Here is a 26,187-nt window from a genome sequence, read left to right as displayed (position 1 = left end):
GTTCAAAGTTCTACCTCACCCTTGATGCTTACACCCTTACCTATGATGCCGTGAAAAACCCTAAAAAATACGGTAAGTTGTTTCTAAAGGCAAAGTATCACATAACATCTTTGGTGATTTCAAGGTTTGAAGGTAGTTGACAGAGGCTGCTGTGGATCTGGCTACACGGAGATTGGCGATGGATGCAATAAATTCTCGTCTGGGACGTGCTCCAATGCGTCGCCTTTCATTTTCTTCGATGCCATTCATCCAACGTCCAGCTTCCTGCAAAAGTTCTTGCCAGGAACTTACACGCTGTTGGGAATCTAGTAACTTCATTTGTATGAAATACAAAACAGAAGAGGAAAGAAGTAAACTCAAAAAAACTCATTCATGTCACAAAGAATGGAAATGAGATTACCAAAAGTTTAGCTATATGGTTATTTGTTTCAAAAAAGCAAAAGACTTTGTAGACAAGATCATACCACGATTGGTGATCTAAGAGCCTCCTCGCCAGGACCCGGGTGAGAATCGACCTTTCGTTTCAGCTTGTCCAGTGTCGCAGCCACGCTCTTGGCCTCTTGACGGAGTCGTTCTAGAGTCTTCAGCAGTTCTTCCGATTTCTAGACATTACAAACTAGGACTGTGAGCTTGAAACCAAACAACAAACAAAAGGATAACGAAAGAAGAAGATCGATAGGTACCTGTCTTTGTTCCTTGAGGACACTCTTCCTGGAGCCGCAGCAAAAGAGACTCTCGGTGTACTCGGTTCGCGTCGCACTGGACTCGTCTCCGACCTGAGAGAGCGGTCAGAACAATCGAGTTTTCGAAGACTGCTCCATGCTCGACTCTTTTACGTCTGACGATTGATGCAGTAAAGGAGAATCATACTTAGCAGGCACGTCAAACTCACCAAGTTGCCTCGCAGGTTGTGGTGTCCCCTCGAGCTCCACATTCCTGCCTGAGTTGCCGCTGGCGGTGGAGTTGCCTCGGAGGATGCTGCCATGGAGCTTCGAATTTCGGTGTGGGACGAGGTCTCCGTTGTTGCTTCTGCTGCCTTGGTGTGGCGCCTCAAATCCGACGCTGCTGCTGCTGTTTCCAGACTTTCTTCTACGATCTCGTCCTCTTCCTTGAAGAGCTTTCTTGCGGGAAGTGTTTCAGCAAGTGATGAAACACGCTTGGAAAAGAATCTGTTGGTAATGTCAGAACACTGGCCGTGGTTGTCCCTGAAGTAACCGAATTGGCCATCTGTGAATGGAGCGGCCGCTCCTTCCCGTGGCCTAGAACTTTCAGGAGTGTCCACCTCCTCTGCTAGAGGCTTCTTGGCCCTGTAGCTGCTAAAACTAAATTCTTCTCTCGAGTCTTTCCTGAGCCTGCTTAGAAGTCCATCCAAACTTTCAGAAACCTGCGACCTCTCTCGCTCGAACGGCCTCCGGCCCCTCAAGATGCTCATCAAGTCCGACTCTGGAGTAACGTGAAACTTCCTCCCAGTTTGCAAACCCGGTTGAAACACATCGCTCTCCCGCGTTTGTCGATCCTCCGAAAACATACTTTTCCTGTCCACTCTTTTGTTCTGGTACTTCTCCCTTGCCGATTCTAAGTCTGCGTTCCACCTGGATCGCCTCGTTCGTATATCCTGCGTTAGCGACGTAACTCTCGCTCTCGCCTTCTCCCGAAACATCTGAAGCCTTTCCTGTTCTGTTTTCAGGAAATTGGTCTGTGACTTGCTAGCATCCTCCGTCTTACGTCTTAAGGACTCCTGTGAGTAGCACCTGGAACAGTAAGACTTGGAACGTTCAATGTCGAATGATCTACGCAGACTTCTGTCCGAAAGACAGGCATATGCCTGCGAAAGAAAAGTAAGTTCCCGTTTGGTTTTTCTCTCCTCACTACTTACCTCCGAGACAAGCTTGAACGCTTCCTCCGATTTTACATTTTTGTTCTTGTCCGGATGCAATAAAAGAGCTAGAAAACGCTAAAGTCAATTTGCTTATTTGCCTAAAAAGCGAAGGAACATACCAAGCTGACGATATCTCTTCTTGATCGCGATGGAATCGGCCTCCTCATCCACCTACAACAAAAGATTTGTCAAAAAAATGGGACTGGAGCGTCGATTTCTACCTTGAGCACGCGGTACCAATCTGGATTTCTCGGTCTCGGAACCTGCATTCTACACGAACACCTCCAATTCGCTGCCTGGCACACTTGCGCAATCGCGGCGAGCTCAGAGATCCCACCCATGGTCGGCCGGAGCCTCTCGACTCGTCCTAGCAGCGACAGCGCCCGGTCATAGCTCCCATCCCTCAAGCAGTGGCGAGCTTGCTCGAGAAAGCTGCTCGCGTAGTCGTCCTCGATCTTCCCAGCCATCGCTAAATCTACGCCTCAGCGCTCATTCTCGGAAATATTTCGATACTAGAGTCGAAAACCTACACCATCGACGCTGCGAAGATTTTCATGGAGCCCATCCCTTTCCCTTCGCCGGTGCTGTGAATGAGCTACCTGAATCACGAATCCTGGACGACGCGATTGAGCGTCTTCCAATCCTTGTCGCCGTGGATCGACCTAGGAAGAAGTGTTCGTCCTATCGAGCTCTCTTCCGTCCGATAGCCTGGATCGGACAGCCTTTATCTGGACGAGTGGATTGTCAAGCTAGCCGTTGGATCTGTCACATCGAAGGGTGGAGCTTCTACTGGTTACCGTTATAGCCTTATGCAAACCGTGTAAACGGAAAAGGCGGAAGTAGACTTAACTGTAACTAGCGGAATATTCTCCTCCATTGGGGTGTAGAGGGGGTTTAGGGTTCTTCGTCTGGGCGGGAGCGTCCAATGTAAGTCTCTGGAAAATTTCGCGTAGTTGATCGATGTGCGGCGCGCTTGCTAGGGAGGATCTCGATCCCGACACATTTAGGATCCTGATCGCGACGGATTGTCATCTGGGGTATTTGGAGAAGGATGAGATTCGGCGCCAGGATTCTTTCAGGACATTCGATGAAATATGCCGGATTGCTTTCGAGCGCCAGGTGAGATATGTGACTTTGTGCAGCAAGTTGAATTGATTTGGAGTGGAGGCCAGGTCGATTTTATGCTCCTGGGAGGGGATTTGTTCCATGAAAATCGTCCGTCGTCTACCACGCTGGTGAAGACGATCGATATTCTTCGTCGCTATTGCCTCAACGATCTGCCGGTCCAATTCCAAGTCGTGAGCGATCAGACCATCAACTTCCCAAACAAGTATTTGTCTTTCTTTTCTTTTTCTCAACAGACTTACAATTGTCTTTTACTCAGGTTTGGCCATGTTAACTACGAAGATGCGCACTACAATGTTGGCCTTCCGGTGTTCACCATCCATGGGAATCACGACGATCCTGCTGGAGTGGTAAGAGTTTCCGATGCATAAGCTCGTGGTTTTCACGAAGTACGTTTTGTACAGGACAACATATCAGCGATTGACATCCTGGCGTCTTCAAATCTAGTGAACTACTTTGGGAAGGTCGACCTTGGTGGCTCCGGTGTTGGAAAAATTGCACTACATCCCATTCTTCTTCGAAAGGTAACTTTTTTCAGACCGTCTCTCATTTAACTATTATCTCTTCCCTATTTCTCTTATGCAGGGCTCAACAAAGATAGCTTTGTATGGTCTGGGTAATATCCGTGATGAACGTTTGAATCGGATTTTTCAGGTCTAGAAGTGAAGTCTTAATTTTAGTGCTAAAGTATCTTCTTTTGGTTTTCAGACCCCAGAAGGTGTTCAATGGAAGCGACCGGCAGATCATGCGGACTGCCCGTCATCTGAGTGGTTCAATATGTTTGTGCTGCATCAAAACAGGTATCAAAATTCTGGCGTGGTTTAATAATTCCGGTATATTTTAGAGTAAAGACAAATCCGAAGAACGCCATCAATGAGCATTTCCTTGCTCGTTTTCTGGATTTTGTTGTCTGGGGTCACGAGCACGAGTGCATAGTGGACCCACAGGTTGATCACCCTGATTTGTTGTTGCGGATCGTCACTTATGTTCTACTCTGCAGGAAGTTCCCGGGATGGGATTCCACGTCACGCAGCCAGGTTCTTCTGTTGCAACCGCATTGACGGATGGTGAAGCTCAGCCTAAGCATGTCCTCCAATTGGAAATCAAGGTTTTGAAGATTTACTTATCTGTATTTCGAATTCTAATATCTCTGCAGGGAAATAAATATCGACCAACAAAGGTTCCACTCAAAACCGTCAGGCCTTTTGAATTTACTGATGTAAGTGAACGTGCTTCAATCGTCATATTTTTTAAGTTGGTTGCCTGCAGGTGGTCTTGAAGGATATAGAAGGCATTGATCCAAGCGACCAAACTTCTGTTCTTTCTCATCTGGGAGAAGTGGCAAGTGTTTCAATTTTTGCTGCCTTGGACGCTTACGAAAGTGCCTTTTACAGGTGCAAGATCTTATTACTACTGCTGTTGCCAAGTCTCAGTCTCAAGAGAGCATGCTCCCTCTCATCCGTGTCAGGGTAAAGGATTATTTTTGAAAGTACACCGAAAGACTAGTTTGTGATATTTTTGCAGGTGGATTACACAGATTGCACTACTATAAATCCTCAAAAATTTGGACAAAAGTTTGTCGGCAAGGTTTGCAGTCCTACAGCTCTTTTTCACTAAGATAAAACGCACCGAATTGCAGGTTGCTAATCCGCATGACATTTTGATATTTACCAAGTCTTCAAAGAAAAAACAGCGACTTGACGGTAATATCTCTATTGTTATTCCCTCGTCGGGGAATGAAAGCTTTCCTTGACCAGCTTCTGGAAGCGAAAAAGAACTTCTTGCACCTGAGGAGCTAAACCAGCAAAATATTGAGGCTCTGGTAGCAGAGAGTAATCTGGTTGGTCGCCGTAGCACAGAGATCAGATTTGCCTACTAACAATCGCGTCGATTGCAGAAAATGGAGATTCTACCGGTGTCAGTCCTTGGTTTGGCATTGCACGACTTTGTGAACAAAGATGACAAGCAGGCGTTCCAGTCGTGTGTGGAGCACACGCTTCAAGAAACGCAGGTAAACTTTCACCAAATCATACTGGACAAAGCTGTGACACCATTTCATCGTAATCTAGAAAAAGCTTCTCGAGGACGAAGAGGTGGAACTAATGGATGAAAGCGAGATTGTGGAGAAGGTCACCGAACACATGCAGGTAGTTAAAACCTCAAAGCTTGACTCTCTGTAATGCCTATTTTGTGATAGGACCCACGCAATCAAGCACCTAGTGTGTCACTAGCGGATGCAGTTCGGCCGTGGTCGCAAGTCACACAATCGAAAGGCTCGACTTCTGGCCAGAGACGAACAGTTGATATCGACGATGATGACGATTTTGGTATCTCGGGAACTACAGTGGTAACGAAAGCGAGCAAAGCTAAAGCTACAAAAGCCACCGCTACGAGAAAGTCAAGAGCTTCTGCCGCTGCTGTTGGTGATGATGACGACGATGAGGATGACGCGCCAACCGGCCGCGGACGAGGTCGTGGTCGAGGAAGGGGCCGAGGCAGAGGAAAACAAAACATGAAACAAACGACGCTAGACACCGCGATTGGAGCACGTCCCAGACGGTATACATTTATTCTTCCATCAAAGTTTCTACGACGGTTTTCCATACAGGTCTAGTAGTCGTGCTGCTGCAACCGCAGCAACAGCAGCAGACAGTGATGAAGAAGACGTCGCTGCATCATCAGCGAATGACGACCCCGAAGACCCAGAGAGTGACGCGGTAAGTAGCAATTTCTTCTCGTTCTTCTCTCCTCACAAGTGTGGTTTGATAGGAGCCGACTCCGACCAAAGGAAGAAAGCGGGCCGCATCAACGTCGAGAGGGCGAGGCAGAGGCCAAAGCACTCCAAAGCGAGGAAGAACACAATCGTCCAAGTCGAGGTCCGTGGACGACGAGGACAACGACGAAGTGGAGAACGAGCACGACAGCGATGGCGATGTTCAACTGACAACATCCACGAGAGGTTCTCAGGTTGGAATTCTTTCCTCTTCTTCCTGGACTGTGCAGATAACTTGGTTTTCCACAGGCTCGAAAATGGGGACCAGCAAGAAAGTGACTCTGAATCTCGCATTCCCAGCTTGTATCAAGGCAAGTCCTCATAATCTGTCTCCGATGCACTTGGAGTCCTTTCTGTCTCGTAATCGTCCTCGTCTATATCTTCTTCTTCGCCTTCATCCTCCTCGTCGTTGTCAGCGTCCGAGAAAGAGAGATCATCTTCGTACTCGCTCTCGTCGTCCTCATCATCCGTGTCCTGCGCGTCCACAACGATGCTGACCTTGTTATACCGCGACTGGAGCTTGAGCAAGCTCGTGCAAAACGTTCCGCTGGGGCGCTCCAGCAAGCTGAGCCGCAACGTCGACAAGGTATCGCACTCGAGAATACTTGACAGCAAGCTGATCGCGTTCTTGTTTCCACTGTCAGCGACTAAAGTAACGTCCTCGAGCGGTGGCCGCGAATGGAGCAACGGTTCGGACAAGCTACCGACTTGCAAGGCCTGGCAAATCACATCAGAGAGCTGTAACTTCCGAGCAAGACTAAAGCATCGACAGACCTCAAACATATCCAGCCCGATCTTGAGAGTTCGCAGCGCCGTGAAGCCTTCGAACATATCCGGGAACGAGAACGGCTGCTTCCGGTGGTGGTGGCCGAGCTTCAACCTCATGGAGATCTCGCGAGCCTGCTTCGCCATGTCCAGGAACTGGTAGATCCCGTTCGACGGCCAGCCTTTGCTCGCGAGCTCCAACACCTTCAAAGATGGCGGCCGCTTAAACACGGGCTTGAAGTAGCAGAGCGCCCGGAGCTCCACCAGCGTGGCTCCGTCGAGATGGACTTCCTTGACGCAGTCGACCGCGAGGCTGGCGAGCCTGGGGCACGCGAGCTTGAGGCAGCGCAGCGGCGTCTCGTCCACGTAGAAGCAGTTCTCCTTCTTGGGCTTCCACACGAGCTTGAAGTGAAGCAGGGTGGCGGCGGCGAGACTGGGAGCTTCCAGGCCGAAGAGATGGAGGGCCTCAAGGTCTTCCAGCACCGGGCACAGGCTCACGAACTTCTCCAGCTTGGAGTCGTTCATGAGCATGTCCTGGAAGACGCACCTTCGCAAGCTCGGGAAGATGATGGCGCCACCATTCTCATCCTCGATCTCAAACTTGGAGCACTGGCAGCCGCAAACTCCACCCATCTCGTCCACGAACTCGAGGCTGCGGAGCTTGTGGCAGTTCGCGAGCGCGCGGACGAGCGCGCCGCTAAAGTCGAATCGGCCCCGGAAATGGAACACCTCGAGGGAGTGGCGGAGATTGGTGGCCCAGGTGTACAGGAACTGCTCGCCGCTGGAGCTGCGGCACACGAGGCGATCGATGAGGAGCTCCCGGAGGCCCGAGCAGCGCTCCAGCATCCGCGAGTAAATCTGGAGCATCTCGCCCGTGGATCGCCGCCGCCCCCCGGTGCCATCGCCGCGGTGGTGATCGCTGCCGCTACAGCTGCTGCTGCCGCTGATCTCGCTGCTCGATTCGCTATTCAGGCTCGAGCCGCAAGTACCTCGGTGGTCGAAATCGCCGAAGAAGTCGAGGCGGAGGACGTGGACGCCCGTGGAGGAGTAGCGCCACCGCCGGCACACGGTCGCCGCCTGGGCAATGCGCCGCGCCTCGACGAGCTTGGAGAGAATGGAGGAGACGATGCTGTCCGGGATCACGTCGATGCTGCCGCTGCTGCCGCTGGAGCTGCCGCCGAATTCCTCCTCGCCCTCCGCCATAGCTGCGAGCTCCCCCAGCACTAGGGTTTCTCCTTATAGCCGAATGACCTGGCGCCAAGAGCGCTTGACGTGGAGTAAACGTGAACGCCACGTAGGAAGATTAACAGCCAATTAGCGCGTGACGTGTGCGAAACGGAGCGACGCGTGGACATAAAGTAAGTATGACGTGGCATGCAAATGTAGCTATGACGTGGCATGGAAATGTATGCTAGGGCAAAATGGGGGCGCGCTTTGCGATCCGTGGCGTGATCTACGAATGTCGAGCGTTCCTCCAGCTGGCATCGTCCGGTAAATCGATCGTGGCCGGTGGCGGCGGCAAAGATTGCAGCTCGTCCGCATCTGTGAGCGCGAGATCGAGCATTTCGGAAGTGGAGGGGACCGTGGCAGCAGCCGATGTGATCGCTGGGCTCGGGATTGGGGGAATGCTGCCGGGAGTGGAGCAGCGGGTAGTATCGGATTCGCAGCCGCGGAAGGAGACATTGGAGGAGAAGGAGATTTTGGAGGGCTTGATCGGGTCCAGGCAGAGCATTAGATCAAAGTATGCCGAGAAGCTAATGGCGAGGAGAATGGCCGCGGAATCGAGAAGGGAGCAGCAGGGACGATTTGGTGTGGAAGCTGGCGATGAGAATTTTGCCATGCCATCGATATCTTCGGACAACAAGTTTGAAGCTGTGCGAGGGTCGATGCAATTACTGGGATACTTGCAGGTGAGAAATCAGGAATGAAGAGTTTGATCTTCGATTTCTCGGCAAGAATTTTTTTTTCTCTTTTCTTCGCCTCGAGTAAGAGCTCTTTTCCTTGCGGGTTTATCGCACTGGGTGACTCAATTTTCTCTTGGTCGTAGGAACGAGGAGTGCTCCAGGCTCTCGTGGCTCCAAGCAATGGAAACCAGGAGCGAGCATACCTTGATCAGCTGCTTCACAAGTTTAGCTTCGACTGCGTCAAGAACACCGAAGATGGATTGAGGTTGGACTAGATTTTTTGGTTTGATGATAGAAAACGATGACAAAACTTTGTTGCAGTGAGGATGTGGTGAGCTCTCTCTGCTCAACGTGGTGTCTTCCTGCGAATCAAGTCATGGTGGTAAGCATTCTCATCTCATTTCGCTGCTAGAGCTTACAAAATCCAATTTTTCATAGGTGGTCTCGGCAGATTTAATCCCAGACCTCGTGAATCCTGCCGGAATCTTCAAGTGCCGCGTGACCGACGCCAAAAATGCTGCTGCTGTCGAGGGAAATCTTGAGGAACTCGCTGCGGGCAGCCAAGTAAAACCAAGACAAACCGGGATGTTTCAATGGTTCCGGAAGAAACTCACAGATTTCCAGCAGATATCTCCGGAGCCAGTTCTTCGCCCAGGAAACCATTTCAATGCGCATTACAACGTGAAGGACATGACAGAGCTCAAGTGGCTGTTCGAAGAGCTCAATGGAATCTCTTACAGGCCCATTCTCTCTGGGGTTAAATGAGGTACTTTAAAGTGTGGCTTTGGCGGGAAATGAAATTTAGGGTTCTTGGCGATAGGGGTTTTATGGCGCACGCGAATTCTATTCCAGGTATGATCCTGGCCTTGGATCGCAGCGGACGATCTTTCCCTGGAATCTGGAGCCGCAGAGAGCTCGCATTTTCGATGCTCGCGCTTCCTATTGTAGCGCCGCCTCCAGCTGCAGCTCGGGCAGAGCAGGAGGCTAGTGTCAAGAAGGAGGAGAGCTTGCTGGATGGGATTCTGTCGGTGTTTGATCCAAACGAGACGACGAAGTCCGGGAAGAAGCTGCCAAAGAGCTACCTCAAGGCGGCCCGGGATGTAGTGAAGAATTTGCGCGAGGCTTTGCAGAAGGATCCAGCCAAGGAGGAGCAGAAGTTCCGTGAGGCTGCAAACACTGCCAAGGATTCCATTCGGGAGTACCTCACGAAATGGAAAAATTCCAAAGAGGTCCAAGAACAAGTAAGCCTGGTTCATAGCTTTTCTCGTTCCCATTGTTTATGTGCAGAGCTCGTATCAAGTTTTGGAAAAAGCTTTGCGGCAGCTTGGGAGTTTCTACTTGAAATCTGGACCAACAGCGGTTATGCCAGACGATATCAAGTCAGAGATTTTGCAAAACCTTAGCAATGCCGAGGCAGATTTGTAACGAAGCTTTTTTATCCATCAACGTTGTCATCGCCTGGCCAGTATGTTTTTTCCTATTGTTTTTGCGGTGCTCGACACTGCCTTGGATGACTTGACAAGTTTGGTGAGCTCGCAGGAAAGCGAGTGAACGTTGGATAGCATTATGTAAGACGAGGAGAGTTTGGAATCCAGCTCCACAAGCTTCTCAGCAGCACGCTTTGCTCGCCTCTCATCGTCGTGAGTTTTGCAAGCTCCAAGAAAAGCTGTCCAGGCAATGATCTTCTCGTCGCGAGAGAGAGGTATACTCTCCATCGCATTCTCCGCTAACTCCAACTTCCCAATCCTTCCTAGCAGATCTATCCAGCAGACTTGATGTTCAGGCAGAAGAGCTAATCCCCGGTCCTGTTCAATAGAGGAGAAGTAACTCAAGCCTTCGGTGATCAAGCCCGAGTGACTACACGCACAAAGGACACTCACGAGAGAAATCTCATTGGCCTCGACGCCGTGAAGCTCCATTGATCGAAATAGCTCCACAGCTTCCAGACCGTGCCCGTTTTGAGCAAAGGCCGTCACCATGGAAGTCCAAGGCAATGTCATTTCTGCTCCGAGTTGTTCCTCCAGCGCATTAAAGACCAACTTGGCGTCCACCACGCTGCCGCACTTTCCATACATGTCGATCAACCCGGTAGCCACTTCGGTGAGAGGAACGCTACCATCCTCGAGAGCACGGTGGATAGCTCGTCCTTGGGAGAGATCCGAGATGTTGGCACAGGCATCAAGAACAGTGGTCAAGATCACCACGTCCGGACTGGTTCCTTCGACGTCCATCTTCTTAAACAGGCCGAGAGCTTCTCTCTCGTCGTTGTTCTCGACGTAGGCGACGATCATCGCAGTCCAGCTGACGACATTCTTATCCAGCAGCTTGTCAAAGGCGGACCGGGCATCTCTAAGGCTCTTGCATCTCCTGTACATGCAAGTAAGCGCAGTGGCAGTGATGGTGTGGGATTCGAGCCCAGCGGCGATGATCCTCTCGTGCAAGGCGTTTCCCTGGCGAAGATCATCGCAGGCATTAAGAATGGTGACGAAAGTTATACTGCGGTGCTTGTAGCCGTCGAGGTCCAAGCCCCGGAAGATCGTCAGAGCCGCAGGAAAGTCACTCGCCTCGGCGTAAGCTCCGATCATCGCAGTCGCCACGACTTCGTTCCTCACGGGGAGGCGATCAAACACCGACTTCGCCTCGTTGCAGCACCCGGAGCTCCCATACATGCTGACGAGCGCGCCTCCGATATGAACATCGTCATCGACTTCAAGTGCAGCGGCTTCCGAGTGAAGGATCCGGCCGTCTCCAATCGCGGAGGAGCTTGCGCAGGCATCCAGAGCGCTGGTGAAAGTCAAGAGGTTTGGACAGAAGCCGTGGAGATCCATGAGCTTGAAGACGAGCAGCGCAAGATTGGAGTGGCCGTTTTGAGCGTACGCCGCCACCATAGCCGACCACGATACGACAGTCTTGTCGGGTGTCTGCTCAAACACCGACAGCGCGCGCTCAAGGCATCCGTTTTGTCCGTAAGCCACTGCCAGCGATGTCCACGACACGGAGTTCTTGACGGACATGGAGTCGAAGCTCCGCTGTGCGTCGTCGGGGCTGCGGCATCTTCCATACATTCCGACAATCGCAGTTCCAACGAAGACGTCGTGCTGGAATTCACCCGACAAGAGAATCTCCTCGTGGATCATCCTCGCCAGCTTCAAGTTCCCGAGGTTCCCGGAAGCGTCGATGACCCCCAGGAAAGTTATCCTGTCCGGCTCCACGCCTTCGAGGGTCATGGCGAGAAAGAGGTGGAATCCCTCTCGGCTATGCCCGTTCTTGGCATACCCGACGATCATCGAGTTCCAGGACGCGGTTTCTCGATCCGGCATTGCATCGAAGAGCTCCCTGGCGGCGGGAGCGCGATCGTTTTGGCCGAGAGCAGTGATCATCGCGTTCCAGCAGGGGATGCTTCGCTGGGGGATGAGCGCGAACGCTCTCCAGGATTCCGGGAGGTGACCATTCTGGGCATACGCAGAGACGAGGCTGATCCACGAGTAGATGTTCCTTCTCTCCAAATTCTCGAAGACCCTTTGCGAGTTCCCGGGATCTCTACACCGCCCGTATGTGCTGATGAGGAGATTTCCCAGGATTTGTAGGCGATCGAAGCCGGTTTGGATCATGTGAGCGTGGAGACGCCGCGCATCGTCGAGGGATTGCTTGTGAGCGTAGCTCTTGAGCAAAGCAGTGTAGATTTCCTGGCATTTTTGGGGCTGTGACGGATCTATCCCCTTCAGCGCCCCTTCGAGACTCGCGAGTTGAGGCCCAGAGACAAACGATCGTCGATGAAAGCGAAATCCGAGAGACTTGGACATCCGCCATCAAGGGCGCGAGGAGGACGAAGATACACTTGGCATGGAATCGCAGCCGTTAGATAGATCGGACGGCCTGCAAGAAAGCCCTTATCTTTCTCTCTTGTTAGGGTTTATCCGCTATGTAATTCACGGGCGAGGGACACAGAGGGAAGCGTGGGAGAGGAGCGCCGGCGGTGCGCGGCGCGAGCTGCGAGGATGTTGTCATCGCTGCAAGCGCTGAATGCGGCTGGAGCGGCTCCCTGTGAGTGCTTGGTTTCTTATGGTTCCTGTGATTGAATTCGTGGAATTTTTTCTTCTTTCTTCTCTCCAGCTAGTCGCTCCGCTGCATTCCAGCCAAAGGTGAAGCCGCGAGCTCGAAAAGCCGCTGCGGCGGATGAAAATATCGCGCCTACACAGGAATCATCGCCTGTTCCACCTCCATCGCCGACTCCCGCGGCGCCAGTAGCTCCGATAGCTCCTCCGGCTCCAGTAGCAGCGGCAACATCTGGGGCTCCAGCCCCCAGTAATCCGCCAGCCGCCTTGAGAGAAACTCGAGGGGTATCATCGTCGAGCGCGCAATCTACATTGCCTCAATCGGCCCGATTGGTAAGAGTATTTCTCTTTTCTTTGTTTCTTTCTTGACGGTTGCTTTTCATGGAAGGATCCTTCCGGGCCTTCAACCTCTGCCGGGCCATCGGCTTCTAGCCAGAGGCAGCGGCCGGCTTCTGTGGTGCCACCCTCCACCAGCGAGACGGGTGAGAGCTCCAAGGGAAAAAGGAAGAGGGCGTCAGGGAGCCCATCTCCACGCCAAAAGCGAGGTAGATGTACGTCTTTCTTTTGTATCCCAGTTCAGGGTCTCACATACACATTTTATCCACAGCTGATATCAATGTTGACGAGGCCATCGATCCTGCGACGATGACTATGAAAGATATTATCAAGCTTGCGGAAGCAAAGGAGAGGAAGGTTAGTCTGTTTTTTTCTCAAAGAAGACCTGCTTTCTTTTGCTGAAGAACTTCTGCATTAACAGAAGCAAAAGGAGGAGGCCGCTAAGAAGCTGGAACAGCGAGCCTCTGCTGGCGCAACCGAGCAGCGGGATAGAGAGAAGGAGCAAGCGTATGTGCTTAGTTTCTTTCGTTTTGCGCTTTCTTTTCTTGACTTGTTTCTACAGGGTTCCTCTGGCACCGCAAGTCGAGGTCGTGGATGGAAAGATCGTTATTAATCAGCAGAGCCTGGAAGTAGACGCGAGGGCTTTCAACCAAGACGACGTTGGATCCTACAGGCGCATAGACGAGACAACAACGAAACTAAATTATCATTCTTACATGGACAAGATCCCAAGGGATAGATGGAAGCCTGAAGAGACTGACATGTTTTACAAGGTACAAAAGCCAAAGTACTTGCGCCAGTCTAACATCCGTTTGATCAGTCTGTTCAGCAGTTTGGCACTGATTTTGCTGTCATAAAATGCCTGTTTCCGGGGAAGACACGCAAACAGATAAAAGCGAAGTACAAGAAGGAAGAGAAGGAGAATCCAAGGCGTATGTCGCAGACAATTCTCCAACCCAGGGGAGGTGTGTTACTGAGCATTTTACCTTCCATCTTTTATCAAACTAGTGTTAACGATCTCAAGTTCCAGATTTGGCTCACTATGAGGAGCTTGTGAACAAGCTCAAGGCAGCAGCAGCCGCGGAAGCGACCGCAGAGGACGAGTTTGATTTCACTTGGGATATCAATGCTACCAAGGTGAGGATGGCTTTTCTTCCTTCCCCCTTTTTTACGAAGCCTTTGTTGTTCTCTGTGTAGGGCGCTGCCGAGCCCGTCCAGGAGGACATGGCAAACGCTGAGCATGATGGTAACGAAGAGGATGGAGGCAATGGTAACGAGGAGGATGGATGTAGCTACGAGGAGATGGTGATGGAGGAAACGGCTGTGCCAAAGCAGGAGGAAGAGCGGCGAGAATGCAAACCGGATTACTCCGCTGCAACGCCACCACCGCCGGCCCTGTTTGCGTACGAGACGGAGCTCCCATTTGCATACACGTGACGTGACTGATTTCAGCGCTAACGTTTAGGCATTCAGAAATTTTCTGTGCAAAATTTTTTTTGAATACGTTGAGTAATTGTCTATTTTTGTTTTAGATTAATTTTGTGGCAAACAGGATAAACCATGTCCAGATAATATCATGGATGGGTTGAATGTGAGATATGTGTGCTATATGTTGCTTACCCATTTGTTATATTTGTAGACCAAGTTGAGCTTCGATTTTGTATGGTCTAATAGACCAGCCACATGATGTTGATAAACTTCGGATCAGCTTATTGACATTGTATCATAATAACACCATTGGTACTTTTGTGCCCTTGCCAAAGATTCTAAGGATTTTTTCATATAATGTTGGTATAACATGATTTAATTACTTCCACCATATGTATTCTTCCCTTATGCAATAGCATGGAGTAATCAACATCAAAACCATAGCACACAAACAGTAGACATCTTTACGAAGGTGTTGGGTGAGGCACAGCTTTTCCACCTCAAGGTACCAGTTGCTAGTCTGCTTAGGTCCCTAGGAATCACGCACCAATCAGTCAGGAAATAACTTACATATAGAGCATGAAAGACTTGTGAATATCAACTTGTTTTACTCTTTACCATCCTCGAATACAGCCACCACAAGAGTCAAGAACAAACCGGTTGTGGGTGATGGTGTTGGTGGAATCGTCTCTGATGTACGTCCCTTTGGCTAGTCCCACAATCTCGGATCACGCGATGGGCCCTTGGTGAGAACATCGTCGATCGCTCCAAACTTGCCACCCGGGACGAAAACCACCGTGCAATTGCTAGTCATGGTGAACAAGCCACATGCATGCTCCTGGAATTGATTAGATCGATCGTGTCGTGGAAATAGAACTCCAGCACTTGGATTTGAGTTTAGCAAGAGCACCAAAGCACCTAAGGGGCAAAGAAAAACTTATAATGAGTTGTTCAACCTAAAATTAGGTAATGCACCAATTTAAATACCCATGCATGTAAACGAAGCAAATGAAAAAGAAGTCATGCGTGACCACTTCTCCCCATCACGCTGCTTCATAGTTGTGCTAACTCTGCTTTCAGTTCCCGCTACTCTGGCTCTGAACTTCTCATTTTTTGAAGAAGCAGCAGATGCCAGATTCGCACCAGAAGGCTATGACTACATCATTGTTGGAGGAGGTGCCTGTGGATGTGCACTAGCGGCAACTCTGTCGCAAAAGTTCAAAGTCCTGCTGCTGGAAAGAGGCGACTCCCCGTATGGATATCCCGTGCTGATGAGAGAGGAGAATTTTGCAGTGAGCATGCTCGATCTAGCTCATTCTCAAGCATTTCTGACCACAGACCTGGTACTGAATGCAAGAGCAAGAGTCCTTGGGGGAGGAACCTCCATCAACGGTGGCTTCATGACTCGTGCACCAAAGTCCGAGATAGACAGCATCGTGGGCTTGGATGACTACGCTCAAGTGAATGCATCTTATGAGTGGCTTGAGAACGGGATATCATCGCTACCTCGGACTGGACCCTTTCAGACCGCTTACAAGAATGCGCTGCTCCAAGCTGGTGTGACGCCCGATAATGGTGTAACTTACGATCACCTTCCAGGAGCGAAGGTTGGAGGCACTCTCTTTGATGGGAATGGAACTCGGAGGCCTGCATCAAACTTGTTGCCCCTGTATGCGAATCTGACCAACGTCCAAGTTGTGATAAACGCTCTTGTTCAGAAGATCATCTTCTCAGGTAATTATTCAGTTTTTATAAGTTTGACGTTGTTTTCGTTTCTCTTAAATAGGTTCTGGTACTCCAAAAGCTGTAGGTGTTCAAGTCACAGGCCGTTTATCTGGGAAAACGTATACTGTTCTTCTCCGGAATTCATCCAAAAGTGAAGTGATACTCACAGCAGGTGCAATAGGCACTCCTCAGCTGCTCATGCTTAGTGGAATTGGTCCCAGAGACCACCTTCAAGCTAAGAAAATCAAAGTGGTCGCGGATTCCCCCGATGTTGGAAAACACATAGTTGACAATCCATCCACCAGAGTCTACATCGGCTCACCATCCCCAGTTGAAGTTTCCCTCATTCAAAGTGTGGGGATCGATCCATCTGGAACATACTTCGAAGGGTTAAGCAGTCCGCAGAAGAGTCCAATCGTTGTGGTCACGCAGAAGGTCGCTAAGCCTCGTTCAAGTGGAGAGATCCGGCTTTTAACTCTGAATGCTGATGATAATCCTCAAGTCACCTTTAACTACTTCAAAGACTCTGTTGATATGCAGACGTGCGTGAGTGGAGCCAACACACTTGAAGAAGTTTTACTGACTTCCAGCTTCAGCCCTTTCATCACTGCTTTTCAGCCCATGCCTTCTGGTGGCATTGTGGCTGCTCCAAATCGAAGGAATCCTTTACTAAAGCCAACCATCAACATAACACTCGCACTATACTGTCGAACAGCTCTGGCAACCATGTGGCATTACCATGGTAGCTGTAGAGTGGGAAAGGTGGTGGATCGCACTTACCGAGTTATTGGGGTCGAAAAACTCCGAGTGCTTGATAGCAGCGTGTTTGATTTCTCTCCAGGGACGAATCCTCAGTCGACTTTCATGATGCTAGCAAGGTACAGTATTATTTCTCATTTTCGTTATTCTTGTTTTGAACTAAATCACCTCTGCAGGTACATGGGATTGGAAATGGTTAAGCAGGCCTAGGCTTAAATGTCATTTTGCTTTACTTGATTATGAACAAAATAAACTTCATTTGATTTTAATGTCTTCTGATGTGAACATCTTTACATGGTAAGTTGAAGCCACCAGACAGAGCTAAAAAGTCTACTCTTGATTGGATCATGTTTGAAAAAAACTGATGTCGTTTTCTGAATATTGATTTTTATGCAAACATACTAGAATAGATATTTTGGGATATTCTACCAGGTATTTATAATTTATATAGTATACTCTAGCAATAAGATTAATCTGGTCAATTAAATTAATAAATAATACTAAATATGACTATTACTGCATGCAGCCCACTATTCTCAAAATATAAATATTCTAGTATATGCTCAATCTGATGGTTATTATTCATTTAGATTAGTTTTTTGAGATTATCCAAGGAATTTTCCTAGAATATCCAGGTATATTTTAGGATATTCTTTTCTAATTTGTTGTAATCCTTTAAGCACATTTATCCGTCAAATCTTAGTGGGGTGATTTCAATGAAAAACTTGGGAAACTAGTGTATTATTGTCAGACATAAATTCTCAGCCATAGTTTTGGTTGGATATAAATTCTTCTCTCTCTTTCTTTCCAAATTAGAAGAGAAAAAAAGTGAGAGAGGATATTGTTGTATGATATAAATAAAATAATTATATTAATATCACTATTGTAGCACATAACTAAAATTATATTATTAAGATAGTTTTGGTTTGTGTAAAGAATATACCTAGAATATAGAACCTCACTTTGGCTCTCACAACAAAGCCTTCATCTTATCAGTTTTTTTCTCATTGATTTAATTATTAGTAATTCTTTCTAGCTATAAATATGAACTAGGAACAAAATGACCTTTGATTAGTGAATGTCACCCGGTGGTGATAATATAGCGTACCAAATTATTTGTATGAACTTTACAACAATACTACAAAGCTACAACCCTTTTAGTTAACCTTTTCAAAAAACCTTAACCAAAGGTTGTATACAACTTGCATGAGATCCTTACTATAATAGATTATAGTAAGGATTCCATGTAGAATTTAACATGTTGATAACATGTATACAACCAGTATCCATATCCTTTCTAAACCACCACCAAAGTTAAGGTGTGGTCACTCTGATATTGTCAAATGAGTCATTTTGTTTTGAAATAATCTCACATTTTCTATTCTAAAAGTTTTTTCTCTTTAGCTTCTCTAAGTACCAAACCAGATGTTTTCAAGGAGCATTGCTTGGCTGTTGAGCTACTGGGGTAATCTTCTAAAAATCACTGTTGAAGCTCTTCATCGTGTAGCCTTTGGAGCTTGGCCTTGTGCTCCTTGAGAACATCTGGATGCACGTTTTGTGCCTGGAGGTGCTCTAGAACCTCGGCCTGGCATCTAATTGCTTGGCTCCATCTAAAATTTTCAGAAAAAAAACATAAAAATCAAAGAAAAACCAAATTAGATACCTACCTGTTCATGGACGAGTATACCGCTACCAGGCTGAGAGCTGCGGCCAAGATGCTGGGATGCCCCATTCCAAAGTTCTTCTCAGCGATCGCCTTTGCCCTCTCGAAGTGCGAGGCGGCTACTGGAATATTTTCGAGCTCCAGGTATGCAAATCCCATCAAGTTGAAGACCTCAAACAGGCCCTCGTGCTCACTGCTCTCCGCCTTCAGAATCTCCATGGCCCGGGTGAGTTTTATCAGTGCGGTCCTCATCCTTACGACGGTAAACGAGGAATTCGTCCCTGTTCCATCGTTACGAATGCAAGCCATTGCAGCATCTACATACTCTGCGGCCAAAGACCTCCCGAATTGGCTCTTCCGACATCTATCATGCAAATGCATAACATCAAGGAGAAAAATAAAATCAAGTTTACCTATTGTTCCCGCCGCCACCTTGTTCCTTGGCATGACCTAGTTCTTCTATCTCGCAAGCTTTATCCTCGCTGCTAGTTTGGATAGTTTCTGAAGATTCTTGTGCATGGCAACTATTGATGTCACCAACTCTCTCCTTGCTGCTAGTTTGGATAGAATCTACATGGTGTATTGGAGCTTCTGAACATTCCTGCACGCCAACGTCAATCGCAAAGTCTCCCTCTTTTTCTCTTAGTAAACCATCCTCGGCTTGCTGGAGCTCCGCTTCGTTGCGACAGCTGATAAAACCTAGCTCGACTCGAGTTTCATGTTTTTCCCTATCTCCATCACCATCATCTTTCCTTTTTCTCTCAAAGACCCACCAAAGCCCGAACGCTACTAGTGCTACCACTCCTACGAACACCACAAAAGGAATCAAAGATAGAAGCGCTGTTGTTTTTGTTGACGCTGGTGATATAGTTGGAGTTGGAGTTGGAGATGGAGTTGGAGATGGGAATGGAGTTGGAATAGTTGGAGATGGAGTTGGAGATGGGAATGGTGTTGGAGTAATAGGAGATGGGAATGGAGCTGGAGCTGGAGCGAATGGCAATGGAGACGGAGGAACTGGAACTGGGGGCCGAAAGTGATGGTGATGCCATCCAATCCTTCTTGAAACTCCCCAACCTTGATAGTCGTGAGGACCTCTCCCAGGATCCATGAAAGGGAAAAGACAACTTCAAAGGTTTTAATAGCTCCGACCTCGTCCTTTTAGCAATCTAAGTTTGTTCGTCCCTGTAAACCAGCCTCCCACAGTGCCATCTCTTTGCCCTTTTGGAAACACAGCCCGGAATCTCTTGTAGCATCTCCCTCTCGACATCTGTACACGTTTCCTCGTTGGCCTTTGCGGACACGTCGATCGAGCCGTGGCCTTTTCTGGAGCTCTGATCGTCAGCTTCGCTTGTTTGATCGAGCTCAAGCTTCTCCTTATCCCCCGCGAGGATACTTACATCCTCGGGCTTGCATTCCACCGCCTTGATGGATCGCGCGGCCTCGGCTAGCAGCTTGCGTGTCTCGAGCAGCGATGCCATTGCGAATTGGTCTTTGAACGCGATGGCTTCCAGAGCTTTAGCAGCGGCTTCAGCCTCAGCCATCAACATTCTATACGTGAAAAACACAGCCATGAGTTTTGGAACGATAAGGAGAATCCCAAACACTTACTTTGCTCGCTCGGCGGCCTCTTTCTTCTTCGTATCAACCAGCAACCGACTCGCCCGCAGTTCGCGGAGTTTCTCGGTCTTCTCCGACGCTCGCAAGTCCACGAACGTTGGTACCGGGGGAGAAAGTTTCTTGGCTTTATCGGTCGCACTCTCGAGCCTAGAATGCACAACGCCATTCACCTTCACCGGTGGCTTCTTCTTGAGCACATTCGCAGCTTCTTTATCTTCGCCAGCCATAACCGCGGACACAAACTTCTCGTTTACGCGTACCCCCGCGGCTGTTCGTCGCGGTTCACCACCAACGAGTGGAATTCCAACTGGTTTTGGAGGTTTCGGAGGCTTTGGAGGCCTTGCCGGTCTCGGCGGCCGTGGTTCCCTCCGGGGCTTCGAGGATACTTTAGTGTCTCTTACCCGCTGTTTCAGAGCTTTCATCACCTTGGTCCTGTACTCCTACACCAAAACACGAAATCTTAAGCTCCTCGAGGAAATGAAGAAAAACTGAAGCTTACTTCCGATTTCCACTTGGCTTTGATAGCCTCTGAAACTTTCCGGCGGTGCTCATCACTCCATTCCAACCTCCTCTGGCTTCTGGACGTGACTCGCATGCCATCCTTGAGTTGCCTGATTTCTTCTTTCTCCCGTTGCCTCTCGACATCGTAACTATCCCATTGCAGTTCCTCTTGGTCGTCTCCTCCTTGTCTCGCAGCCTCTGCAATGCATTCTTGCCACTCGGCCAGGCATTGTTTCTGCAACGCTATCTCCTTGAGCTTTCTTACCCAGTGTTCGTGGACCCCGATGCTGATCTTGGCTTTAATATCATCGCTGTAAAACATCTAGCTTGTCAATCCATCGCGTAACAAAAGAGCAGAAATTTTTTACCTCAAATTTTGCTGGAACCCCCGCAACTTCTCCCTGATCTGTCCATAAAAAACGAAGACAAAAGATGCAGCTATCATATATGTTTTTCCAAACCTTGGGATCTCTCATCGCCAGTAACGTTCTCTCCCTGATTCGCTTGATAGTCTCTGTCGCGGAAAGAAAGGAAAAATCTCGATAGCTTGGAAAGTAACAAAACAAATCGAGAAACCTGGTGGATGTTTTCTTCCTGTGTTCCAAGGAAGCCGGCCTTTGTTCGCGGCACTGATTCGTTGCCTCCGCAGCTCTTCCACCTTGAGTTGCTCTTCAGGAGTCCGACCCTTGCATGGCCCCGGCAGCATTTTAAGTCCCTTGTTCCATGGAACTCTCTTTGGACGCACGCTCAAGCTTTTCTCCTTGCCTTCACCTGTATAGATGCAAAAGCATCAGCACTCTACCTCAATTTCATCTGGTACCAGTTTGATCATCCACACTCTTGTCATGTTGAGCGCTACACACCGTCAGTGCTCCTCTTCTTCCTGGGAACAATCTAATGGAATTCTTTTGCGGGATTTCTCTGTCCCAGGAGCTGGCAGATACTCGTGATGCTGGCCTGCGAGACTCCAAGATTTTAAGCATTTCTACTGAGGAGCTTAACGCTTACAAGGCAGTTGAGCTGCATAGACTCATCCCTCGAGAAACACGAAATTCTCCAAAGTTCGTGCCTGCGTCACAAAGTTAGGCAAGATTATGGAGAGGAACTGCCTTACCAGCTGCATTGCTTGGCGATCACATTGCCAATAAACCCTAGCTCGCTACTCCTATCCGCCAAGAACCCTAAATTTGTAATATCCAGACTGCGCGCTATGGCAATTACGTCCAAGCTCTTTTTGGGAGGACCTCAAGCCCCAACCAGTGTTGATGGGATGATGGACCATATCGCATTTTGCGCTATGTCTGGACTCAGAGACAATGCGACTGGAACCAGCATCCATACAATGCAGCAAATAGCCTGTAAAGGCATCCTAGAGCTTTGTGAACTATAGCAAATACCCCGTCAAGGCATCCTTGCGCTTTGTAAACTGCAGCAAACACCACCTTGACTTATGTCTTCTCTGAAGTCAAACAAAAGATAAAATAAAGAGATCATATCAGGAGTTTGACTTTGAGCACCGACAGAGATGATTTTAAACTTTTCTTCTCCTGCGGTTGGCAATCACGACTTTCTACGCTCAGCACTTGATATTTTATCGGAGAGCTTTGTCACTCACTGCACAGTCCGAGCATGGCCCAACTCCTGATCATGGCGCTCCTGATTGGCGTTGTCATCGCAGGGGTACATCCAAAGCATTAAAGCTCCACAAATAATTTTCGGATTCTTCTATTTTTCTTTCCAGGCTACCGCATCGTTTCCTGGTCGGTATCATCTTCTAGGCACAAAAAAGGTCGAAAAACCCCTCTCCCTCTCCCTCTCTCTCGTTTTTTCCTGATCCCGCTAAGCATTGCTTTTGGCTGTTGTAGATTTACGTGCAAATTGTTGGGCGTACCGTAGGCAACAAGACTCAAACCGAGTTCCCCGTATCCGGGGGGCCCGTACAGCAGTTCCCCAATTACACTCCAGGATACCAGGCAACGTACAGCGCAAAGTTCACCAAAGCGCTGGATTATTTCTCAGCCCAGCTAGGGACAATCACGGGTTTTATTGGTGCCACCACAAACACTTCTACATTCCAGACGGGCACCATAGCTTTCAAGGATGGAAGTGGAAGCATATACTTTTCTGGCACAGCCGATGGATCTCTCTCCTCCAAGTTTGTTTTCTCCATTACCAGTGGTATTGGCCGTTACCTTGGAACCTTTGGTGACATTCAAGTTTCACTAGCAAATGTTACTGACAGTGGAACTAGTATTACAGTTCTCTATACAGTCACTCTCTATGCTACTCCAAGGCTCCGCAATTAGCCAAGGATCTGGCATGAAAGCATAAAACCACTAGGAGGAAAGCCATGTAAAACTTGAAAAACTTTTGCACCTATGTAAATCTTAAAGCCAAATCATCAAACTTCTAAAAATAAATTTAGAATTCCACACTCATACTGTCTAGAGGGCATGAAACCCAGTCTATTTAAGTATAAATATCTCTGTTCAAGATTGATAGTTTAATAGTTGTGAAGTTTGTCAGAAGTGTCTGAACAACGAGACACAAGTTGTCCGTCCACATGTTGTCCTACAATTAGTCTACAATTTTATGGCCATAATACACCCATGATGGCATATTTCCATTATCACCATACATGCATATGCATCAATATGGAGTATAATTTTGATTGCCGGTACCCAAGATTAGATTCAATCAGTAGATGAGTTTTTTGAAGTCTATTTTCTATGTAGATCATTGTTGCAATGTTGAACTGCCAATGACATATATGGAAGTTTTCCAATTTACATTTTCTAATTGGGTCTAGTAGAGGATAAAGAATATAGGGCTGCAGCATTGATGTTTTTAAGAGCGAGACCATTGAGGATAGAAATGTTTATGAGGTAAGTTAAAAATATCCATTGTTATAGTCATTTGCACAGGGATTTGAAAAGCCAACTTATATAAGTACATGAGGCTCATTGAATCCTTCTAAATCATCATCTCACCAATCATTGGAATTGATATCAAAGAAAACCATGTGGTCTAGCTTTTGGGGCTAATATAAAATGTGGTAGGCTTTAGAATATATTACTTTGGTTTGAAGTGTTAGTGTTTTTGCATGCATTTATGTGCCAAGAACAACAATGTCACCATAAAAGTCCAATCTATAGAAGTCTAAACAGTAGTAGAGGATATGCACCTCCCTACTGGCATCCAAGAAGTTTCTATTGAAGGAGAACATGAGCATAAAGAGGTAGACAAAGAGCATATGGAGATGGATGATGATGTTGAGGATAACTAATTGCCTTAAGTGGAGCAAATACCAAATATTCACATTCGATCATGACTTGCATTACATTCATTATACAGCTTGTATGTTCTTTAGAGCATCCACTATTTGCTTACAGCAATAAAGAAGGCACTAGAGGGCTAAAACCACCCTTTCTTGGGAACATGTGCCAGTCATAAAGCTGCTAAATAGCATCAACATATTTATGTAAATGTTGTCCTTAAATTGCATGGTGTAGGGTATAATATAAATGCATGTAAGTTCTTGTTCAATTAGAAGCAATGGCTCAACACAAGTGACCAATACAATAATGTTATTACACTTGCAAGCAAGGAGGATGTATAGCTCAATTTGTTCTACATTGTGGGAGGTTGGAGTAATATTGGATATGGTTATAAAGATGGAGAGCAATAATAAAAAACCTAGACTTCTAGCATCTGGAGGAAACTTTGACATTGGAAATAGTGGGGATGAAAATATGGTTTTAATGATTGCTAGCCTTGCCAAACTTCTTTAAGTGGGTGGTGAGGCTTTTTTATATTATGTACTAAATAATCATGCCATGACATGCTAGCGAGAGTGGCAACCAATCTTAGCTACTGCAAGTTTTTGAGATTAATTTCAAGCAATTGTTTTGTGATGGTGGTATTTAAGATGTCCTCAATAATGCATCAAGCATTGCAAGGAGAGAGGACATGTTGGAAGAGACTATGCCTTGGTATTAGGAAAGATTGTGAGCTAAAATATCCACATTGCTACACTTTCTCAAATTAAATATATTTATTAAGCAACTACAAATGTGATTTGCAATCTAAGGGACTATAAGACACAAATCCCTAAGGCTTAAAGTGGAGCCAAAACCATGTCAAATGCTAGTGACTGAAGTAAAAGTCTAATAAGCATAACATATTTGGACCAAAAACTCCAACTCGGAAAGTCAAGAGTGGGAGTGAAACTCCCAAATAAGTGCTTAAGGAATGAATATAAAGTGATCAATAAGTGAGTCACTTGAAAGGGACATAAAAAGGACCAACATATGGCAAGTGTCATGACATATAGAAGTGTTAAGATCGAGTGCGAGACCAAAACTAAGACAGAGATTGAGATCAAATTCAAGATTGAGATTAAGACTAAGACTGAAACCAAGACTAAGACTGAGTCTAAGTTCGAGTCCAAATCCAAAGGTGAAAGCCTAAAGTGATCCCAAAAGGGGGTTCCAAAAGTATAATAAGGAGAGTATAAGGAAGAACTTCAGTGAAATTAATTTGGTCAAGAAAGGTTAGTGTAACCAAGGAAGGCTACACTTATGTGGTGGGTGATGATATAACCATTAAGGAGTCCAAAGTTAGAGTGAACATCAATAAATAAATAGAGTAACTTTGTAAAGTGGTCAAAAGCTAACTTTAGCTCCCTTGGGATATTAAATGGTTGATGCTCTTAATCCAAATATGAGTGGTATTACTTATTTGGATATCTTATGTGGCTCATTAGAATCTTGCTCTAGCCATGGCTGGGGCACCCTAGAGGCAAAAGGTGGGGGAAGTACTTATGAGGCCCACATTGGGCCATGGTGTTTTGAAATGTCAAGGCCGAGTTTGAGATAAAGCCCATGGCCAAGTTTGAGATGGAGGTAAGACTAGGTCTGAGATAGAGTTCAAGTCCAAAACTAAGACCGAAACCAAGATTGAGTTTGAGGCCATAGTCAAGACTAAGATTGAGACCAAGTCCGAGTCTGAGTCCGAATCAAAGTCTGAATACGAATACAAGTTGTGGGGTGAAAGCTCAAAGCAAACATCCCTCAGGAAGGGGTCTACAAGAGATTCCAAAAGTATAGTAGGAAGAGTGTATGGGAAAATTTTAGTGGAACTAGTTTGGTTAGAAAAGGCCAATGTGATTAAGGAGGTTACATTCATGTGGTAGGTGATGATATAACCACTAAGGAGTCCAAGGTTAGAGTGAACATAAATAAACACTTGGTGAAGTGATCAAGAGTTAACTCTAGATCAAATGATTAGTGGTGTCGCAAATGTGACTTCGGGTATCAAAAGATATTTGTCGGCTAGTCCTTACAAACACTCTTTCCTTACTAACATGATAGCAGAAGGTTAGTACAATTGGTTCCCTTTATCATTCCCACTTGAGTTAGTTGAGAAACTGGTCAATGACCTTGCACTTAAATTGGATAAACATAAGGTAGAAACCCTATGTGTTTTTTGCTGAGCATACTCGGCCTGGTTTGAAAACTCGTATCATTTGCTTGCATTTGCTAGTATCAAGAAACCTTGCGATATTGAAACTAATCCCTTAATATTGTTGGATGATAACTTATTATGTTTGCCAAACACCTTTGCTATTATGGATACGCAGGCCACCGAGTGATAAG

General features: G+C 47.3%; 11 protein-coding genes across 12 annotated transcripts; 7 read left to right on the top strand and 4 right to left on the bottom strand.

Moving 5' to 3' along the window:
* Positions 1 to 373: 373 nt before the first annotated feature.
* Positions 374 to 2,587, bottom strand: LOC9653271. Its single transcript, XM_024683244.1, has 6 exons — positions 2,101 to 2,587; positions 1,999 to 2,050; positions 1,877 to 1,944; positions 893 to 1,825; positions 684 to 776; positions 374 to 602 (listed from the first exon to the last, which is right to left on the bottom strand). Exons 1-6 carry the CDS (start codon positions 2,344 to 2,346, stop codon positions 459 to 461), a joined length of 1,536 nt encoding a protein of 511 aa, XP_024539012.1. The 5' UTR covers positions 2,347 to 2,587; the 3' UTR covers positions 374 to 458.
* Positions 2,588 to 2,763: 176 nt separating this feature from the next.
* On the top strand, positions 2,764 to 6,561 carry LOC9653270 (double-strand break repair protein MRE11). Its single transcript, XM_024683010.1, has 21 exons — positions 2,764 to 2,806; positions 2,860 to 2,998; positions 3,052 to 3,209; positions 3,264 to 3,354; positions 3,409 to 3,528; positions 3,590 to 3,658; positions 3,713 to 3,804; positions 3,849 to 3,951; positions 4,005 to 4,112; positions 4,161 to 4,223; positions 4,274 to 4,345; positions 4,399 to 4,473; positions 4,529 to 4,591; positions 4,644 to 4,707; positions 4,762 to 4,844; positions 4,902 to 5,015; positions 5,074 to 5,151; positions 5,202 to 5,563; positions 5,613 to 5,971; positions 6,027 to 6,363; positions 6,422 to 6,561. Coding segments are annotated over exons 1-20 (2,463 nt in total). The 5' UTR covers positions 2,764 to 2,804; the 3' UTR covers positions 6,275 to 6,363; positions 6,422 to 6,561.
* A 263-nt stretch (positions 6,562 to 6,824) lies between these two features.
* On the top strand, positions 6,825 to 7,769 carry LOC112349136. Its single transcript, XM_024682938.1, has one exon. The coding sequence runs from the start codon at positions 6,825 to 6,827 to the stop codon at positions 7,767 to 7,769; it is 945 nt and encodes a 314-aa protein (XP_024538706.1).
* A 90-nt stretch (positions 7,770 to 7,859) lies between these two features.
* On the top strand, positions 7,860 to 9,263 carry LOC112349162. Its single transcript, XM_024683013.1, has 5 exons — positions 7,860 to 7,900; positions 7,958 to 8,452; positions 8,590 to 8,711; positions 8,768 to 8,828; positions 8,885 to 9,263. The coding sequence occupies exons 2-5, from the start codon at positions 7,964 to 7,966 to the stop codon at positions 9,209 to 9,211; spliced, it is 999 nt and encodes a 332-aa protein (XP_024538781.1). The 5' UTR covers positions 7,860 to 7,900; positions 7,958 to 7,963; the 3' UTR covers positions 9,212 to 9,263.
* On the top strand, positions 9,109 to 9,884 carry LOC9658173 (photosystem II D1 precursor processing protein PSB27-H2, chloroplastic). Its single transcript, XM_002978207.3, has 3 exons — positions 9,109 to 9,212; positions 9,267 to 9,687; positions 9,734 to 9,884. Exons 1-3 carry the CDS (start codon positions 9,208 to 9,210, stop codon positions 9,869 to 9,871), a joined length of 564 nt encoding a protein of 187 aa, XP_002978253.2. The 5' UTR covers positions 9,109 to 9,207; the 3' UTR covers positions 9,872 to 9,884.
* Positions 9,885 to 9,897: 13 nt separating this feature from the next.
* LOC9653269 (pentatricopeptide repeat-containing protein At2g13600) lies at positions 9,898 to 12,249 on the bottom strand. The gene has a single exon (XM_024682937.1). It carries the CDS (start codon positions 12,247 to 12,249, stop codon positions 9,898 to 9,900), a length of 2,352 nt encoding a protein of 783 aa, XP_024538705.1.
* A 133-nt stretch (positions 12,250 to 12,382) lies between these two features.
* LOC112349161 (transcription factor TFIIIB component B'' homolog) lies at positions 12,383 to 14,368 on the top strand. 2 transcript variants are annotated; one of them, XM_024683012.1, is made up of 9 exons: positions 12,383 to 12,490; positions 12,560 to 12,834; positions 12,890 to 13,046; positions 13,109 to 13,194; positions 13,259 to 13,344; positions 13,400 to 13,610; positions 13,658 to 13,802; positions 13,868 to 13,974; positions 14,035 to 14,368. In XM_024683012.1, exons 1-9 carry the CDS (start codon positions 12,445 to 12,447, stop codon positions 14,272 to 14,274), a joined length of 1,353 nt encoding a protein of 450 aa, XP_024538780.1. In that variant the 5' UTR covers positions 12,383 to 12,444; the 3' UTR covers positions 14,275 to 14,368. The 2 variants fall into 2 exon arrangements, with proteins under 2 accessions (XP_024538780.1, XP_024538779.1); XM_024683011.1 differs by having other exon boundaries at positions 12,890 to 13,052.
* Positions 14,369 to 15,254: 886 nt separating this feature from the next.
* LOC9658172 (protein HOTHEAD) lies at positions 15,255 to 17,018 on the top strand. Its single transcript, XM_024682936.1, has 3 exons — positions 15,255 to 15,999; positions 16,052 to 16,868; positions 16,926 to 17,018. Exons 1-3 carry the CDS (start codon positions 15,255 to 15,257, stop codon positions 16,957 to 16,959), a joined length of 1,596 nt encoding a protein of 531 aa, XP_024538704.1. The 3' UTR covers positions 16,960 to 17,018.
* A 1,513-nt stretch (positions 17,019 to 18,531) lies between these two features.
* LOC112349135 (proline-, glutamic acid- and leucine-rich protein 1-like) lies at positions 18,532 to 19,535 on the bottom strand. Its single transcript, XM_024682935.1, has 3 exons — positions 18,826 to 19,535; positions 18,591 to 18,776; positions 18,532 to 18,550 (listed from the first exon to the last, which is right to left on the bottom strand). Exons 1-3 carry the CDS (start codon positions 19,518 to 19,520, stop codon positions 18,532 to 18,534), a joined length of 900 nt encoding a protein of 299 aa, XP_024538703.1. The 5' UTR covers positions 19,521 to 19,535.
* LOC9653268 lies at positions 19,522 to 21,877 on the bottom strand. Its single transcript, XM_024683170.1, has 9 exons — positions 21,645 to 21,877; positions 21,539 to 21,599; positions 21,351 to 21,487; positions 21,107 to 21,301; positions 20,992 to 21,044; positions 20,899 to 20,936; positions 20,529 to 20,841; positions 20,021 to 20,469; positions 19,522 to 19,960 (listed from the first exon to the last, which is right to left on the bottom strand). Exons 2-9 carry the CDS (start codon positions 21,562 to 21,564, stop codon positions 19,579 to 19,581), a joined length of 1,593 nt encoding a protein of 530 aa, XP_024538938.1. The 5' UTR covers positions 21,565 to 21,599; positions 21,645 to 21,877; the 3' UTR covers positions 19,522 to 19,578.
* A 254-nt stretch (positions 21,878 to 22,131) lies between these two features.
* On the top strand, positions 22,132 to 22,931 carry LOC9653267. The gene is made up of 3 exons (XM_024683171.1): positions 22,132 to 22,210; positions 22,272 to 22,319; positions 22,396 to 22,931. Exons 1-3 carry the CDS (start codon positions 22,160 to 22,162, stop codon positions 22,834 to 22,836), a joined length of 540 nt encoding a protein of 179 aa, XP_024538939.1. The 5' UTR covers positions 22,132 to 22,159; the 3' UTR covers positions 22,837 to 22,931.
* The last annotated feature ends 3,256 nt before the right edge of the window (positions 22,932 to 26,187 follow it).

Source organism: Selaginella moellendorffii, unplaced genomic scaffold (assembly GCF_000143415.4).
Source record: "Selaginella moellendorffii unplaced genomic scaffold, v1.0 SELMOscaffold_36, whole genome shotgun sequence".
NCBI classification, from domain to species: domain Eukaryota; kingdom Viridiplantae; phylum Streptophyta; class Lycopodiopsida; order Selaginellales; family Selaginellaceae; genus Selaginella; species Selaginella moellendorffii.
The sequence above is the reverse complement of the archived record's forward strand: the minus strand, read 5'-3'. Positions and strand labels throughout refer to the sequence as shown.

What these genes read in the sequence shown, in the direction of transcription:
- LOC9653271 (XM_024683244.1), bottom strand. Translation starts at nt 2,346, where the DNA reads ATGGCTGGGAAGATCGAGGACGACTACGCGAGCAGCTTTCTCGAGCAA. An exon ending in ATTGGTACCGCGTGCTCAAG is followed by an intron (nt 2,051 to 2,100) that starts GTAGAAATCGAC and finishes CTTTTGTTGTAG; the next exon opens with GTGGATGAGGAGGCCGATTC. An exon ending in CGTTCAAGCTTGTCTCGGAG is followed by an intron (nt 1,826 to 1,876) that starts GTAAGTAGTGAG and finishes TTTCTTTCGCAG; the next exon opens with GCATATGCCTGTCTTTCGGA.
- LOC9653270 (XM_024683010.1), top strand. An exon ending in TGGTAGCAGAGAGTAATCTG is followed by an intron (nt 4,845 to 4,901) that starts GTTGGTCGCCGT and finishes CGTCGATTGCAG; the next exon opens with AAAATGGAGATTCTACCGGT. An exon ending in ACACGCTTCAAGAAACGCAG is followed by an intron (nt 5,016 to 5,073) that starts GTAAACTTTCAC and finishes ATCGTAATCTAG; the next exon opens with AAAAAGCTTCTCGAGGACGA.
- LOC112349136 (XM_024682938.1), top strand. Translation starts at nt 6,825, where the DNA reads ATGGACTTCCTTGACGCAGTCGACCGCGAGGCTGGCGAGCCTGGGGCA.
- LOC112349162 (XM_024683013.1), top strand. Translation starts at nt 7,964, where the DNA reads ATGGGGGCGCGCTTTGCGATCCGTGGCGTGATCTACGAATGTCGAGCG. An exon ending in AATTACTGGGATACTTGCAG is followed by an intron (nt 8,453 to 8,589) that starts GTGAGAAATCAG and finishes TCTTGGTCGTAG; the next exon opens with GAACGAGGAGTGCTCCAGGC. An exon ending in CTGCGAATCAAGTCATGGTG is followed by an intron (nt 8,829 to 8,884) that starts GTAAGCATTCTC and finishes AATTTTTCATAG; the next exon opens with GTGGTCTCGGCAGATTTAAT.
- LOC9658173 (XM_002978207.3), top strand. An exon ending in CCAAAGAGGTCCAAGAACAA is followed by an intron (nt 9,688 to 9,733) that starts GTAAGCCTGGTT and finishes GTTTATGTGCAG; the next exon opens with AGCTCGTATCAAGTTTTGGA.
- LOC9653269 (XM_024682937.1), bottom strand. Translation starts at nt 12,249, where the DNA reads ATGTCCAAGTCTCTCGGATTTCGCTTTCATCGACGATCGTTTGTCTCT.
- LOC112349161 (XM_024683011.1), top strand. Translation starts at nt 12,445, where the DNA reads ATGTTGTCATCGCTGCAAGCGCTGAATGCGGCTGGAGCGGCTCCCT. An exon ending in TGCGGCTGGAGCGGCTCCCT is followed by an intron (nt 12,491 to 12,559) that starts GTGAGTGCTTGG and finishes TCTTCTCTCCAG; the next exon opens with CTAGTCGCTCCGCTGCATTC. An exon ending in ACGCCAAAAGCGAGGTAGAT is followed by an intron (nt 13,053 to 13,108) that starts GTACGTCTTTCT and finishes TTTTATCCACAG; the next exon opens with CTGATATCAATGTTGACGAG.
- LOC9658172 (XM_024682936.1), top strand. Translation starts at nt 15,255, where the DNA reads ATGCATGTAAACGAAGCAAATGAAAAAGAAGTCATGCGTGACCACTTC. An exon ending in TCAGAAGATCATCTTCTCAG is followed by an intron (nt 16,000 to 16,051) that starts GTAATTATTCAG and finishes TCTCTTAAATAG; the next exon opens with GTTCTGGTACTCCAAAAGCT. An exon ending in ACTTTCATGATGCTAGCAAG is followed by an intron (nt 16,869 to 16,925) that starts GTACAGTATTAT and finishes TCACCTCTGCAG; the next exon opens with GTACATGGGATTGGAAATGG.
- LOC112349135 (XM_024682935.1), bottom strand. Translation starts at nt 19,520, where the DNA reads ATGGATCCTGGGAGAGGTCCTCACGACTATCAAGGTTGGGGAGTTTCA. An exon ending in GGTGGCGGCGGGAACAATAG is followed by an intron (nt 18,777 to 18,825) that starts GTAAACTTGATT and finishes TTTGCATGATAG; the next exon opens with ATGTCGGAAGAGCCAATTCG.
- LOC9653268 (XM_024683170.1), bottom strand. Translation starts at nt 21,564, where the DNA reads ATGAGTCTATGCAGCTCAACTGCCTT. An exon ending in GGGTTCCAGCAAAATTTGAG is followed by an intron (nt 20,842 to 20,898) that starts GTAAAAAATTTC and finishes GATGTTTTACAG; the next exon opens with CGATGATATTAAAGCCAAGA. An exon ending in GAGGCCGCCGAGCGAGCAAA is followed by an intron (nt 19,961 to 20,020) that starts GTAAGTGTTTGG and finishes TTTCACGTATAG; the next exon opens with AATGTTGATGGCTGAGGCTG.
- LOC9653267 (XM_024683171.1), top strand. Translation starts at nt 22,160, where the DNA reads ATGGCCCAACTCCTGATCATGGCGCTCCTGATTGGCGTTGTCATCGCA. An exon ending in TTGGCGTTGTCATCGCAGGG is followed by an intron (nt 22,211 to 22,271) that starts GTACATCCAAAG and finishes TTTTCTTTCCAG; the next exon opens with GCTACCGCATCGTTTCCTGG. An exon ending in ATCTTCTAGGCACAAAAAAG is followed by an intron (nt 22,320 to 22,395) that starts GTCGAAAAACCC and finishes TGGCTGTTGTAG; the next exon opens with ATTTACGTGCAAATTGTTGG.